General features: G+C 41.7%; 1 protein-coding gene across 3 annotated transcripts in view; it reads left to right on the forward strand.

Annotated features, from left to right (window-relative positions):
* Positions 1-16,460, forward strand: part of LOC106577185 (methylcytosine dioxygenase TET2) — a 213,556-nt gene extending 197,096 nt beyond the window's left edge. For all 3 annotated transcript variants that reach the window (XM_014155010.3, XM_014155012.3, XM_014155013.3), the window contains 3 exons: positions 10,787-10,963; positions 11,656-11,812; positions 12,007-16,460. In XM_014155010.3, the coding sequence (XP_014010485.2) occupies positions 10,787-10,963; positions 11,656-11,812; positions 12,007-13,220 (1,548 nt within the window). In that variant the 3' untranslated portion in view covers positions 13,221-16,460. The remainder of the gene's footprint in view (positions 1-10,786; positions 10,964-11,655; positions 11,813-12,006) is intronic.
* The last annotated feature ends 230 nt before the right edge of the window (positions 16,461-16,690 follow it).

A 16,690-nucleotide genomic window follows, 5' to 3' on the forward strand; every position in this document is an offset into this window, starting at 1 on the left:
TGATGGTCTGGTAATAGAAGCTGTTCAACAGTCTGATGGTAATAGAAGCTCTCCAACAGTCTGATTGTAATAGAAGCTGTTCAACAGTCTGATGGTAATAGAAGCTGTCCAACAGTCTGATGGTCTGGTAATAGAAGCTGTTCAACAGTCTGATGGTCTGGTAATAGAAGCTGTTAAACAGTCTGATGGTAATAGAAGCTGTTCAACAGTCTGATGGTAATAGAAGCTGTTCAACAGTCAGATGGTCTGGTAATAGAAGCTGTTCAATAGTCGGATGGTAATAGAAACTGTTCAACAGTCTGATGGTAATAGAAGCTGTTCAACAGTCTGATGGTCTGGTAATAGAAGCTGTTCAACAGTCTGATGGTAATAGAAGCTGTTCAACAGTCTGATGGTATTGGAAGCTGTTCAACAGTCTGATGGTCTGGTAATAGAAGCTGTTCAACAGTCTAATGATCTGGTAATAGAAGCTGTTCAACAGTCTGATGGTCTGGTAATAGAAGCTGTTCAACAGTCTGATGGTCTGGTAATAGAAGCTGTTCAACAGTCTGATGGTAATAGAAGCTCTCCAACAGTCTGATTGTAATAGAAGCTGTTCAACAGTCTGATGGTAATAGAAGCTGTCCAACAGTCTGATGGTCTGGTAATAGAAGCTGTTCAACAGTCTGATGGTCTGGTAATAGAAGCTGTTCAACAGTCTGATGGGCTGGTAATAGAAGCTGTTCAACAGTCTGATGGTAATAGAAGCTGTTCAACAGTCTGATGGTATTAGAAGCTGTTCAACAGTCTGATGGTCTGGTAATAGAAGCTGTCCAACAGTCTGATGGTCTGGTAATATAAGCTGTTCAACAGTCTGATGGTAATAGAAGCTGTTCAACAGTCTGATGGTCTGGTAATAGAAGCTGTTCAACAGTCTGATGGTCTGGTAATAGAAGCTGTCCAACAGTCTGATGGTCTGGTAATAGAAGCTGTTCAACAGTCTGATGGGCTGGTAATAGAAGCTGTTCAACAGTCTGATGGTAATAGAAGCTGTTCAACAGTCTGATGGTAATAGAAGCTGTTCAACAGTCTGATGGTAATAGAAGCTGTTCAAAAGTCTGATGGTCTGGTAATAGAAGCTGTCCAACAGTCTGATGTTAATAGAACCTGTTCAACAGTCTGATGGTCTGGTAATAGAAGCTGTTCAACAGTCTGATGGTCTGGTAATAGAAGCTGTTCAATTGCCTGATGGTAATAGAAGCTGTTCAACAGTCTGATGGTCTGGTAATAGAAGCTGTTCAACAGTCTGATGGTAATAGAAGCTGTTCAACAGTCTGATGGTCTGGTAATAGAAGCTGTTCAACAGTCTGATGGTCTGGTAATAGAAGCTGTTCAACAGTCTGATGGTAATAGAAGCTGTTCAACAGTCTGATGGTCTGGTAATAGAAGCTGTTAAACAGTCTGATGGTAATAGAAGCTGTTCAACAGTCTGATGGTAATAGAAGCTGTTCAACAGTCAGATGGTCTGGTAATAGAAGCTGTTCAATAGTCGGATGGTAATAGAAACTGTTCAACAGTCTGATGGTAATAGAAGCTGTTCAACAGTCTGATGGTCTGGTAATATAAGCTGTTCAACAGTCTGATGGTAATAGAAGCTGTTCAACAGTCTGATGGTCTGGTAATAGAAGCTGTTCAACAGTCTGATGGTCTGGTAATAGAAGCTGTTCAACAGTCTGATGGTAATAGAAGCTGTTCAACAGTCTGATGGTCTGGTAATAGAAGCTGTCCAACAGTCTGATGGTCTGGTAATAGAAGCTGTTCAACAGTCTAATGATCTGGTAATAGAAGCTGTTCAACAGTCTGATAGTCTGGTAATAGAAGCTGTTCAACAGTCTGATGGTCTGGTAATAGAAGCTGTTCAACAGTCTAATGATCTGGTAATAGAAGCTGTTCAACAGTCTGATAGTCTGGTAATAGAAGCTGTTCAACAGTCTGATGGTAATAGAAGCTCTCCAACAGTCTGATTGTAATAGAAGCTGTTCAACAGTCTGATGGTAATAGAAGCTGTCCAACAGTCTGATGGTCTGGTAATAGAAGCTGTTCAACAGTCTGATGGTCTGGTAATAGAAGCTGTTCAACAGTCTGATGGTCTGGTAATAGAAGCTGTTCAACAGTCTGATGGTAATAGAAGCTCTCCAACAGTCTGATTGTAATAGAAGCTGTTCAACAGTCTGATGGTAATAGAAGCTGTCCAACAGTCTGATGGTCTGGTAATAGAAGCTGTCCAACAGTCTGATGGTCTGGTAATAGAAGCTGTTCAACAGTCTGATGGTCTGGTAATAGAAGCTGTTCAATAGTCGGATGGTAATAGAAACTGTTCAACAGTCTGATGGTAATAGAAGCTGTTCAACAGTCTGATGGTCTGGTAATAGAAGCTGTTCAACAGTCTGATGGTAATAGAAGCTGTTCAACAGTCTGATGGTCTGGTAATAGAAGCTGTTCAACAGTCTGATGGTCTGGTAATAGAAGCTGTTCAATTGCCTGATGGTAATAGAAGCTGTTCAACAGTCTGATGGTCTGGTAATAGAAGCTGTTCAACAGTCTGATGGTAATAGAAGCTGTTCAACAGTCTGATGGTCTGGTAATAGAAGCTGTCCAACAGTCTGATGTTAATAGAACCTGTTCAACAGTCTGATGGTCTGGTAATAGAAGCTGTTCAAAAGTCTGATGGTCTGGTAATAGAAGCTGTCCAACAGTCTGATGTTAATAGAACCTGTTCAACAGTCTGATGGTCTGGTAATAGAAGCTGTTCAACAGTCTGATGGTCTGGTAATAGAAGCTTTTCAATTGCCTGATGGTAATAGAAGCTGTTCAACAGTCTGATGGTCTGGTAATAGAAGCTGTTAAACAGTCTGATGGTAATAGAAGCTGTTCAACAGTCTGATGGTAATAGAAGCTGTTCAACAGTCAGATGGTCTGGTAATAGAAGCTGTTCAATAGTCGGATGGTAATAGAAACTGTTCAACAGTCTGATGGTAATAGAAGCTGTTCAACAGTCTGATGGTCTGGTAATAGAAGCTGTTCAACAGTCTGATGGTAATAGAAGCTGTTCAACAGTCTGATGGTATTGGAAGCTGTTCAACAGTCTGATGGTCTGGTAATAGAAGCTGTTCAACAGTCTAATGATCTGGTAATAGAAGCTGTTCAACAGTCTGATAGCCTGGTAATAGAAGCTGTTCAACAGTCTGATGGTAATAGAAGCTGTTCAACAGTCTGATGGTCTGGTAATAGAAGCTGTCCAACAGTCTGATGTTAATAGAACCTATTCAACAGTCTGATGGTCTGGTAATAGAAGCTGTTCAACAGTCTGATGGTCTGGTAATAGAAGCTTTTCAATTGCCTGATGGTAATAGAAGCTGTTCAACAGTCTGATGGTCTGGTAATAGAAGCTGTTAAACAGTCTGATGGTAATAGAAGCTGTTCAACAGTCTGATGGTAATAGAAGCTGTTCAACAGTCAGATGGTCTGGTAATATAAGCTGTTCAACAGTCTGATGGTAATAGAAGCTGTTCAACAGTCTGATGGTCTGGTAATAGAAGCTGTTCAACAGTCTGATGGTCTGGTAATAGAAGCTGTTCAACAGTCTGATGGTAATAGAAGCTGTTCAACAGTCTGATGGTCTGGTAATAGAAGCTGTCCAACAGTCTGATGGTCTGGTAATAGAAGCTGTTCAACAGTCTAATGATCTGGTAATAGAAGCTGTTCAACAGTCTGATAGTCTGGTAATAGAAGCTGTTCAACAGTCTGATGGTCTGGTAATAGAAGCTGTTCAACAGTCTAATGATCTGGTAATAGAAGCTGTTCAACAGTCTGATAGTCTGGTAATAGAAGCTGTTCAACAGTCTGATGGTAATAGAAGCTCTCCAACAGTCTGATTGTAATAGAAGCTGTTCAACAGTCTGATGGTAATAGAAGCTGTCCAACAGTCTGATGGTCTGGTAATAGAAGCTGTTCAACAGTCTGATGGTCTGGTAATAGAAGCTGTTCAACAGTCTGATGGTCTGGTAATAGAAGCTGTTCAACAGTCTGATGGTAATAGAAGCTCTCCAACAGTCTGATTGTAATAGAAGCTGTTCAACAGTCTGATGGTAATAGAAGCTGTCCAACAGTCTGATGGTCTGGTAATAGAAGCTGTCCAACAGTCTGATGGTCTGGTAATAGAAGCTGTTCAACAGTCTGATGGTCTGGTAATAGAAGCTGTTCAATAGTCGGATGGTAATAGAAACTGTTCAACAGTCTGATGGTAATAGAAGCTGTTCAACAGTCTGATGGTCTGGTAATAGAAGCTGTTCAACAGTCTGATGGTAATAGAAGCTGTTCAACAGTCTGATGGTCTGGTAATAGAAGCTGTTCAACAGTCTGATGGTCTGGTAATAGAAGCTGTTCAATTGCCTGATGGTAATAGAAGCTGTTCAACAGTCTGATGGTCTGGTAATAGAAGCTGTTCAACAGTCTGATGGTAATAGAAGCTGTTCAACAGTCTGATGGTCTGGTAATAGAAGCTGTCCAACAGTCTGATGTTAATAGAACCTGTTCAACAGTCTGATGGTCTGGTAATAGAAGCTGTTCAAAAGTCTGATGGTCTGGTAATAGAAGCTGTCCAACAGTCTGATGTTAATAGAACCTGTTCAACAGTCTGATGGTCTGGTAATAGAAGCTGTTCAACAGTCTGATGGTCTGGTAATAGAAGCTTTTCAATTGCCTGATGGTAATAGAAGCTGTTCAACAGTCTGATGGTCTGGTAATAGAAGCTGTTAAACAGTCTGATGGTAATAGAAGCTGTTCAACAGTCTGATGGTAATAGAAGCTGTTCAACAGTCAGATGGTCTGGTAATAGAAGCTGTTCAATAGTCGGATGGTAATAGAAACTGTTCAACAGTCTGATGGTAATAGAAGCTGTTCAACAGTCTGATGGTCTGGTAATAGAAGCTGTTCAACAGTCTGATGGTAATAGAAGCTGTTCAACAGTCTGATGGTATTGGAAGCTGTTCAACAGTCTGATGGTCTGGTAATAGAAGCTGTTCAACAGTCTAATGATCTGGTAATAGAAGCTGTTCAACAGTCTGATGGTCTGGTAATAGAAGCTGTTCAACAGTCTGATGGTCTGGTAATAGAAGCTGTTCAACAGTCTAATGATCTGGTAATAGAAGCTGTTCAACAGTCTGATAGTCTGGTAATAGAAGCTGTTCAACAGTCTGATGGTAATAGAAGCTCTCCAACAGTCTGATTGTAATAGAAGCTGTTCAACAGTCTGATGGTAATAGAAGCTGTCCAACAGTCTGATGGTCTGGTAATAGAAGCTGTTCAACAGTCTGATGGTCTGGTAATAGAAGCTGTTCAACAGTCTGATGGTCTGGTAATAGAAGCTGTTCAACAGTCTGATGGTAATAGAAGCTCTCCAACAGTCTGATTGTAATAGAAGCTGTTCAACAGTCTGATGGTAATAGAAGCTGTCCAACAGTCTGATGGTCTGGTAATAGAAGCTGTCCAACAGTCTGATGGTCTGGTAATAGAAGCTGTTCAACAGTCTGATGGTCTGGTAATAGAAGCTGTTCAATAGTCGGATGGTAATAGAAACTGTTCAACAGTCTGATGGTAATAGAAGCTGTTCAACAGTCTGATGGTCTGGTAATAGAAGCTGTTCAACAGTCTGATGGTAATAGAAGCTGTTCAACAGTCTGATGGTCTGGTAATAGAAGCTGTTCAACAGTCTGATGGTCTGGTAATAGAAGCTGTTCAATTGCCTGATGGTAATAGAAGCTGTTCAACAGTCTGATGGTCTGGTAATAGAAGCTGTTCAACAGTCTGATGGTAATAGAAGCTGTTCAACAGTCTGATGGTCTGGTAATAGAAGCTGTCCAACAGTCTGATGTTAATAGAACCTGTTCAACAGTCTGATGGTCTGGTAATAGAAGCTGTTCAAAAGTCTGATGGTCTGGTAATAGAAGCTGTCCAACAGTCTGATGTTAATAGAACCTGTTCAACAGTCTGATGGTCTGGTAATAGAAGCTGTTCAACAGTCTGATGGTCTGGTAATAGAAGCTTTTCAATTGCCTGATGGTAATAGAAGCTGTTCAACAGTCTGATGGTCTGGTAATAGAAGCTGTTAAACAGTCTGATGGTAATAGAAGCTGTTCAACAGTCTGATGGTAATAGAAGCTGTTCAACAGTCAGATGGTCTGGTAATAGAAGCTGTTCAATAGTCGGATGGTAATAGAAACTGTTCAACAGTCTGATGGTAATAGAAGCTGTTCAACAGTCTGATGGTCTGGTAATAGAAGCTGTTCAACAGTCTGATGGTAATAGAAGCTGTTCAACAGTCTGATGGTATTGGAAGCTGTTCAACAGTCTGATGGTCTGGTAATAGAAGCTGTTCAACAGTCTAATGATCTGGTAATAGAAGCTGTTCAACAGTCTGATAGCCTGGTAATAGAAGCTGTTCAACAGTCTGATGGTAATAGAAGCTGTTCAACAGTCTGATGGTCTGGTAATAGAAGCTGTCCAACAGTCTGATGTTAATAGAACCTATTCAACAGTCTGATGGTCTGGTAATAGAAGCTGTTCAACAGTCTGATGGTCTGGTAATAGAAGCTTTTCAATTGCCTGATGGTAATAGAAGCTGTTCAACAGTCTGATGGTCTGGTAATAGAAGCTGTTAAACAGTCTGATGGTAATAGAAGCTGTTCAACAGTCTGATGGTAATAGAAGCTGTTCAACAGTCAGATGGTCTGGTAATATAAGCTGTTCAACAGTCTGATGGTAATAGAAGCTGTTCAACAGTCTGATGGTCTGGTAATAGAAGCTGTTCAACAGTCTGATGGTCTGGTAATAGAAGCTGTTCAACAGTCTGATGGTAATAGAAGCTGTTCAACAGTCTGATGGTCTGGTAATAGAAGCTGTCCAACAGTCTGATGGTCTGGTAATAGAAGCTGTTCAACAGTCTAATGATCTGGTAATAGAAGCTGTTCAACAGTCTGATAGTCTGGTAATAGAAGCTGTTCAACAGTCTGATGGTCTGGTAATAGAAGCTGTTCAACAGTCTAATGATCTGGTAATAGAAGCTGTTCAACAGTCTGATAGTCTGGTAATAGAAGCTGTTCAACAGTCTGATGGTAATAGAAGCTCTCCAACAGTCTGATTGTAATAGAAGCTGTTCAACAGTCTGATGGTAATAGAAGCTGTCCAACAGTCTGATGGTCTGGTAATAGAAGCTGTTCAACAGTCTGATGGTCTGGTAATAGAAGCTGTTCAACAGTCTGATGGTCTGGTAATAGAAGCTGTTCAACAGTCTGATGGTAATAGAAGCTCTCCAACAGTCTGATTGTAATAGAAGCTGTTCAACAGTCTGATGGTAATAGAAGCTGTCCAACAGTCTGATGGTCTGGTAATAGAAGCTGTCCAACAGTCTGATGGTCTGGTAATAGAAGCTGTTCAACAGTCTGATGGTCTGGTAATAGAAGCTGTTCAATAGTCGGATGGTAATAGAAACTGTTCAACAGTCTGATGGTAATAGAAGCTGTTCAACAGTCTGATGGTCTGGTAATAGAAGCTGTTCAACAGTCTGATGGTAATAGAAGCTGTTCAACAGTCTGATGGTCTGGTAATAGAAGCTGTTCAACAGTCTGATGGTCTGGTAATAGAAGCTGTTCAATTGCCTGATGGTAATAGAAGCTGTTCAACAGTCTGATGGTCTGGTAATAGAAGCTGTTCAACAGTCTGATGGTAATAGAAGCTGTTCAACAGTCTGATGGTCTGGTAATAGAAGCTGTCCAACAGTCTGATGTTAATAGAACCTGTTCAACAGTCTGATGGTCTGGTAATAGAAGCTGTTCAAAAGTCTGATGGTCTGGTAATAGAAGCTGTCCAACAGTCTGATGTTAATAGAACCTGTTCAACAGTCTGATGGTCTGGTAATAGAAGCTGTTCAACAGTCTGATGGTCTGGTAATAGAAGCTTTTCAATTGCCTGATGGTAATAGAAGCTGTTCAACAGTCTGATGGTCTGGTAATAGAAGCTGTTAAACAGTCTGATGGTAATAGAAGCTGTTCAACAGTCTGATGGTAATAGAAGCTGTTCAACAGTCAGATGGTCTGGTAATAGAAGCTGTTCAATAGTCGGATGGTAATAGAAACTGTTCAACAGTCTGATGGTAATAGAAGCTGTTCAACAGTCTGATGGTCTGGTAATAGAAGCTGTTCAACAGTCTGATGGTAATAGAAGCTGTTCAACAGTCTGATGGTATTGGAAGCTGTTCAACAGTCTGATGGTCTGGTAATAGAAGCTGTTCAACAGTCTAATGATCTGGTAATAGAAGCTGTTCAACAGTCTGATGGTCTGGTAATAGAAGCTGTTCAACAGTCTGATGGTCTGGTAATAGAAGCTGTTCAACAGTCTGATGGTAATAGAAGCTCTCCAACAGTCTGATTGTAATAGAAGCTGTTCAACAGTCTGATGGTAATAGAAGCTGTCCAACAGTCTGATGGTCTGGTAATAGAAGCTGTTCAACAGTCTGATGGTCTGGTAATAGAAGCTGTTCAACAGTCTGATGGGCTGGTAATAGAAGCTGTTCAACAGTCTGATGGTAATAGAAGCTGTTCAACAGTCTGATGGTATTAGAAGCTGTTCAACAGTCTGATGGTCTGGTAATAGAAGCTGTCCAACAGTCTGATGGTCTGGTAATATAAGCTGTTCAACAGTCTGATGGTAATAGAAGCTGTTCAACAGTCTGATGGTCTGGTAATAGAAGCTGTTCAACAGTCTGATGGTCTGGTAATAGAAGCTGTCCAACAGTCTGATGGTCTGGTAATAGAAGCTGTTCAACAGTCTGATGGGCTGGTAATAGAAGCTGTTCAACAGTCTGAGCTGGTAATAGAAGCTGTTCAACAGTCTGATGGGCTGGTAATAGAAGCTGTTCAACAGTCTGATGGTAATAGAAGCTGTTCAACAGTCTGATGGTATTAGAAGCTGTTCAACAGTCTGATGGTAATAGAAGCTGTCCAACAGTCTGATGGTAATAGAAGCTGTCCAACAGTCTGATGGTAATAGAAGCTGTCCAACAGTCTGATTGTAATAGAAGCTCTCTAACAGACTGATGGTAATAGATGCTGTCCAACAGTCTGATGGTAATAGAAGCTGTTCAACAGTCTGATGGTAATAGAAGCTGTTCAACAGTCTGATGGTAATAGAAGCTGTTCAACAGTCTGATGGTAATAGATGCTGTCCAACAGTCTGATGGTAATAGATGCTGTCCAACAGTCTGATGGTAATAGATGCTGTCCAACAGTCTGATGTTAATAGAAGCTGTTCAACAGTCTGATGGTAATAGAAGCTGTTCAACAGTCTGATGGTAATAGAAGCTGGTAAACAGTCTGATGGTAATAGAAGCTGTTCAACAGTTTGATGGTTATAGAAGCTGTTCAACAGTCTGATGGTAGTAGAAACTGTTCAACAGTCTGATGGTAATAGAAACTGTTCAACAGTTTGATGGTTATAGAAGCTGTTCAACAGTCTGATGGTAATAGAGGCTGTTCAACAGTCTGATGGCCTGGTAATAGAAACTGGTAATAGAAGCTGTTTAACAGTCTGATGGTAATAGAAGCTGTTCAACAGTCTGATGGTAATAGAAGCTGATCAACAGTCTGATGGTCTGGTAATAGAAACTGGTTATAGAAGCTGTTCAACAGTCTGATTGTAATAGAAGCTGTTCAACAGTCTGATGGTAATAGAAGCTGATCAACAGTCTGATGGTAATAGAAGCTGTTCAACAGTCTGATGGTCTGGTGATAGATGTTTTCTAGTCTCTCAATCCCAGCTCGGATGCAGCTGTACTGTCTCTGTCTGTCAGACCGTAGCCGATTGAACAGTCCATGGCTCGGGTGACTGAGGTCCTTAATGATCTTCTTGTCCATCCACCGAGTGCTGTAGATGTCCTGGAGGGCAGGCAGCGTGCTGCCGGTGATGCGTTGGGCTGACCTGGCTACACTTCGGAGAGCCATGCGTTTGATTGCGGTGCAGTTGCCTTGCCAGGCAGTGATGGAGCCTGACAGAATGCTCTCAGTGGTGCATCTGTAGGAGTTCGTGAGGGAATTTCTTCATCCGCCTGAGGTTCTGGAGGCACTGTTGCGCCCTCTTCACCGCAATGTTGGTGTGGTGAGACCATTTCAGTTCCTCCGTGATGTGCACACCGAGGAACTTTAAGCTTTTGACCATATCCACTGTGGCCCCGTCGAGGAGGATGGGGGTGTGCTCCCTCTCCTGTCGTCCATGATCAGCTCCTTAGCTTTGTTAACGTTGAGGAAGAGTTTATTTTCCACGCACCACTCCACCAGGGCTCTAACCTCCTCCCTGTAGGCTGTCTCATTTTTTTTGTTACATACATACGCTCGCTCACTCTCGCACACAGAGAGAAACACAGATACTTACACACACTTGCTTCTTGTGCCAGCATTTTAATGGACAACACCGTTGAGACTTAGTGTTGTGGTCGTGTATTGTGCGTTAATGGACATACTGTAACTGGGCCATTGGAAGCAGAATTCAACTTTATCTTAGACAAATGTCACTATCAGATCATTTTTTTTAATCCATAGTGGAAACAAAAATCGATATGAGATGTCATGCCCTTTTTGGTCACCTCACGGGTTTTCGCTTCAATGAAGATACTGTAGGCATTTTATCCCAGAAACTCTCAGATACTGCTAGTCTTTTCCATTCATGTAAAATGTATTGTTGTCTGACCCTCCTGCAGGTTTGCACTTTAACCAAAGAGGACAACCGTGCAGTGCGTAACATCCCTGAGGACGAACAGCTCCACGTCCTGCCCCTCTATAAGATCTCACAGAGGGATGAGTTTGGCCGTGCCGATGGCCAGTGGGACAAGATCCAGACTGGGGCCCTGCAGGTGCTGTCAGCCTTCCCCAGAGAGGTAGGTTCCTACGCTTTCCTAAGTTTCCCCTAGGTGCAGATCTAGGAGCAGCTTCCTCTCCTCTAATCCTAACAGTAACCATTAGTGGGGAAAATACGAAACTGACCCAAGAGATCAGCGTCTACTTCACCCTAAATCAGTTCTTACCCCCTGTAGAGAACCAGGAGGCAGGGGCTGTTACACGGGGTGGCCAATCCTCCTCCTGTGCTTACTGGGTATGCAGGCTTTTGTTCCAGCCTTGCTCTAACACACTTGATTCTACTAATCAACCTCCAGTTGCTCACCCGGATGAGGGTTGGTTAGCCTTGCACTCTTCGGGATTGAAATGAGTTGGCGTCAAGGCCATGTCAATTGGAGAGTTTTGGGTTTGATCTTGCACGAGTCACATCCCACTGGGCAAAATCAACATTGTTTCCATGTCATTTCAACAACAAAAAATCGATGTGATGGTGTTGAATTCTCGTGGAAAACTGATTGGATTTGCAAAAAGTCATCAACGTAAAGGAATTTCGTATTTTTTTCAACCAAATTTTAACCTAAATCCATTGACATGGTGAAATTCAACCAAATGTAAATCCAAACCAGACATTGAAATTATGTCTGTGCCCAGTGGGATGTGCTGTATTTGCGTATTTACATCAAACCACTTGATAAAAGTTTTTGCTAAATTACCGTGTTTATATCATCATCAGGTGCGTCTGCTGGCTGAGCCGGTGAAATCAGCCCGTAAGAGGAAGCAGGAGGCCAAGCTGAAGGCCCAGGCTGACAAACAGGCTGCAGCTCAGGACAGGAAGCCTGGACAGAGTCCACTAACCCCGGGAAAGGTCAAGACAGAGAGCACCAACAAAGGTAGAGACCTCTTGGTTGGTTGGTTGGTTAGTTGGTTGGTTGATTGGTTGAATGAATGATTAATCAGTTGGTTGGTAGATTTATTTATTTATTAATGATTTGCTAATTGATTCATTGATAAATTGGTTGATTGATTTTCTGCATTTCTCTTACAATAAAAAGCTTGATCCTGGTTTGTATATTTCACATTACAGGTTCTAAAAGCACTTCATCAGTGGATCAGTCCTCCTCGTTCAAAGCAGAGCCTCAGTCCTTCTACAGCTCTTTCACACCAGGAAGTGTGGGTGCCTATGCACCAGAGTCTAACTCCCCTAGCCCTTACCACCACAGCACTCCCACCTATCCCACTCCTCCAGGAAGATCCACCCCAGGGATGGAGGCTCTTTCCCCCCATCGTCCCGGCATGCCTTCCACCCAGTACGGATACAGAGGGCCACCAGGGGTCCAGTGCAATGGTTCCCCCCTCCATTACAAGACAATGGGAGAGGCTGTAAATGGTTACTCCCCAGGACTCATCAGAAAGCAGCTGGCGAACACTGAGGGATGTGGGACCCCTGGCGACTACCCCCCCAGGACGTTTAAAATGGAGCCCAACGAGGTGCACTGCTCCCCTCTCGTCAGACCCCCCCACGGCCATAGTACTCCTCCTCCATCCTCCTCATCCTTCTCCACCCCCCTCCCCCACCCAGAGGGCCTCCACAGCAGACTCAATGGGCTCCCCAGGGCGGCGGAGGAGATCGGGGATGGGGTTAAAGGTCATGGAGGTCATGACCTCCCCCACTGTTCCCCCCATCCCCCTCATCTCCCCCACTGTGCCCCCCATCCCCCTCATCTCCCCCCTCAGGCCCCTCCCCGTCTCTTCCCCAACCCGGAAGAGGTCAAACAGGAACAGGAAGAGGTGTGGTCAGACAGCGAGCACAACTTCCTGGACAGTGATATTGGCGGGGTGGCAGTGGCTCCCTCCCACGGTTCAATCCTGATCGAGTGCGCACGCAGAGAGCTCCACGCCACCACCCCCATTCTTCGACCCGACCGCAGCCACCCCACCCGCATCTCCCTGGTCTTCTACCAGCACAAGTCCCTCAACGAGCCTGACCACGGCCTGCACATGTGGGAGGCAAAGATGGCCCGGAGGGAGCGGGAGAGGGAGGAGGAGGCTGAGAGGCTAGGGATGGGCCTGGACCTGGAAGAGGTTAGCCCGGTCAAGGGGAAGGGGAAGAGGGGGAAGGGGGCCGGGGCTGAGAGTGTGGAGCCTGAGGAGGAGGTAGAAGAGAAGGGCCCGGAGGAGAAGAAAGGGGTGTTGAAGGTTCCTACCCGGCAGGCGGTGACTGTAGTGCGGGATGGGGTGGTCACTATGTCCCCTTATGCTCTGACACAGGTCACGGGCCCCTACAACCGCTGGACATGATACTGTTATGTACACACACGTACACAAGCACACACTCACTCACAGACACATACAGCGATTACATTTTAACACACACACACACCACCCTGTGCTACTGCCTTACCTCAATCAACTTTACACTTCTAATCTCCTTTTTCTGTGTTATTTCATTGTGTTACTTTTTCCAAACGTCTGTCTGTTTATTTTTGTTTCTCTTCGTCTCTGCTTTCAAAGTGATGAGGAAGAATATCGTTTGTGGGTTTTTAACTGTGACTTTTAGTGTTTGGTGATGATTTTTGGGGTCTGGTTTTTTTCGTGTAAAGAGATGGTGCTCAGAACCAATTTTAAATATGTTTTTAAACTGGTTTTAAATACAACTTGATTAATAAGAACAAACAAGATGTGATTATTTATTCTGATAATTTTTCAAAAACTATTTTTTTATTTTATTTCTTGATGCAAGCCTGTTTACTGCAATTTTGCTGTCATCCAGCATTTTACACTAGTAAACACTCATGTCAAGTCTCTATGGTCATTGTTTCAGCCAAGATTGCTCTTTTCACAAAAGGAGTTTTATCAATGATTGATCATGTAATGGTGCCATCTGTAGCAGCAACTTTCGATAAACACACCACATATTACACAGTATGTAAGACTAGACTACACACATTTACTCTAGTTTTATGTGAAAATAATGTACCCATGTAGCATGGTGCTTTTCCTTCTCTTCCCGTTCCTCTATTGGTGGTCATGAAGGAACTTTACTACCTTGTTTTGGGCTGGATCGTTTTTGTCTTTTTGTTAAACGTACCGATATATGATGACATATTGAAAAAGCACTTTTTTATTTTTCATAACTTGAAAAAGGTCCCGTTCCAATATGTACAGATAGAGAGATATATCCGACAGCTTGTTTGAAACATGTTCGTTTTTTTGTTGTAGAATGATTTAATTCAACTATGAATTTGTAACATTATAAATTACATATCAGTCTCACAAATACAAAATGGCTTACTAAGCAATTATGAAATGCTGCATATAAAGATTGTGTCAGATTATGGTGCTTGTTGTCAACGACACTTAATTTATATGAATCTGGATAACCATGTACAGTATGTTCACTGAAGACCTGGGTTCAAATGCATGTGTATTTGAGTATCTGGTATTTCAAATGCTTTTTTCTGTGTATTTGAGTATTTTCAAAATACACAGCCCAAAATAAGTACTTTTATTTGAGAATTTTAATGGTTGATTGTAAAAACCAAATAGTCTACCAAATTGTATTTGATAGTGTTTTCAAATACCTGTTTTAAATGCATGGGAATGTATTTGCATCAGTGAATTTGAGTATTTTCAAATACTTTCCAAATTTCCAGATGCAACTACTTGTCTTTTCAAATAATTACTTTGAATGTATGGGAAAGTAATTGAGATATTTGAAATAGTATTTTAACCCAGGTCTGGTTCACTGTCTGAACTTCCAGAGTGTTTTAAATAGGACGTGTCTGTTTTTGATACAGACACAGCTAAAAAGACCACATAAAACCTGTTCAGAAATGGTGACTATATTACTGTATGTTTCTTACAGGCGCTGACAGCATCTCTATCCTCTCTTTTTAACTGACTAGGGCATTGATTGACAGTTATGTTTGTCCATATACTGGGTATAAATACATTATACAAGTGTGGAGAGAACCAAACAAACCCTTTGTTTCTCATTGCCTCGTCTTTACTCTTTGGGTGAAGCTGCTCTGACAGAATAAAATACTCCTCAGATCATTTCAGCTGCTGTAACAGTGTTGAAATGTTGTTAAAACGTTGTTTACATACCATTTACATAACTGTTTCATGGGATCTGAATGTGGCATACAGGGTTGGGGTTAATTCGTGTCATTTCAGAAAATAACGGTAATATTCAGAGAGAATTTTCCAATTCAACCTTATTCATTCAAATTAATTTGAAAATCCTGGATAGAAGGCTATTGAAATAGAATCAACCTCAATGCTGGTGGCATACTGTTTCAGGGTCAAAATGTAGTCACTTTCTGATGGTGCTAACTCGTCAAAATGTGATGCTGCACTGATAAACGCCTGTGTTTATTCTAAGGGTGATGTTATGATGCTTTTTGCATGACTAGCATTTGTTGTTTCCCTTCTGGATGGGCATGCCATACCTTTGTGCTCTACCGTCTCTGTCCTGAATGCATTTTGTACTACAGTACTTCAATCTTGTCACTGGTCAACTTGAACAGAGTTACAGAGTAGCATCAATTCTCTGCATCTTTTCATCATAAGTTCTAGGTCTATCATGTATTGAGTCAGACAGTAGACCTCTGCAGTATACAGTATAAACCTGCTTTGATAGGGGGAACCACGTAGGGTATTCATCAATGCTCACATTAGTCCATCATAACCATGTAAATATGGGCCCATTCACTAATACTGCAATTGATTAGGCATCTGTTGTATTGATCTGTATCAGTATATGCTGGATCTAATGCAGCTCAATGCAGATAAAGCACATTTCACTGGTGCTTTCATTTGAGTAATACACAGATCTGGATATATGTTTTTTGTATGTCTGTTGTTTTTCTCTTTGTTTCTCAGGTGTGAGGTTGTTCATTTACCCAGGCTTCAACCCAACTAGGGCACACACAGTCTCCTAACACAACTCTCTTTCTTCCAATAATGTTGTCAACAGATTGACAAAGTCAAACCATATACTTAGATTTTTCCTCTGAGATAAATGTTGACACATAGATTGAATGCATTTTATACAAAGTAGCTGCAGTACATATATAGTCTATTACATTATATTTAATGTAGGCCGTTGCAAGTTAATTATGTGGTAGAAAACAGTCACTTTAAAACGTTTCCAGCTTTACATAAGACAGTTTGTAAGAGAATAAACTTTTGTAATTGTTTCACTTGAAGATTTCTTGGTTCTACCATTATGTGTGACTTGAAAACTGTGTTAACCTACATGTACATCAAGGAGGAAAAACTAGCACCAGCATTTTAAAACTCAAAGGTTTTTATTGGAATAAAACTGTATAAAATAAATATTTCATGTGGAACTGACAGTTTTACTGTACTATTCATGGTTTGTAGATAACAGTCTTGTTATTTTGCAACTGATTGACAAAATGACTGTACATAACTAAGGTGTATATCAGTTTGACAGTTTTGAGAAAATACTAAATTCAGCATTCCTGTCAATGGCTACCCCCTGGTGAAATAAAGATGTATTTATATTTTGGACTTGTTGTGTGTCTTTTTGCTTTATTGACAATAAGTGACTTCAAAGTATACAAACTATAATACTTGTGTGTGTTTGCGCGCGCGCGTGTGTGTGTGTGTGTGTGTGTGTGTGTGTGTGTGTAGTCTCAGGTGAACATAACAGATGCCAATACCCCTGATTAGATATGTGTGTGTAGACCCTCAATAATGTACTTTTGGGAATAGATGGTAACCAGTAGAACAAACAAGAT

The sequence above is a fragment of the Salmo salar genome, chromosome 18 (genome assembly GCF_965601325.2).
Source record: "Salmo salar chromosome 18, fSalSal1, whole genome shotgun sequence".
Lineage (NCBI taxonomy): Eukaryota > Metazoa > Chordata > Actinopteri > Salmoniformes > Salmonidae > Salmo > Salmo salar.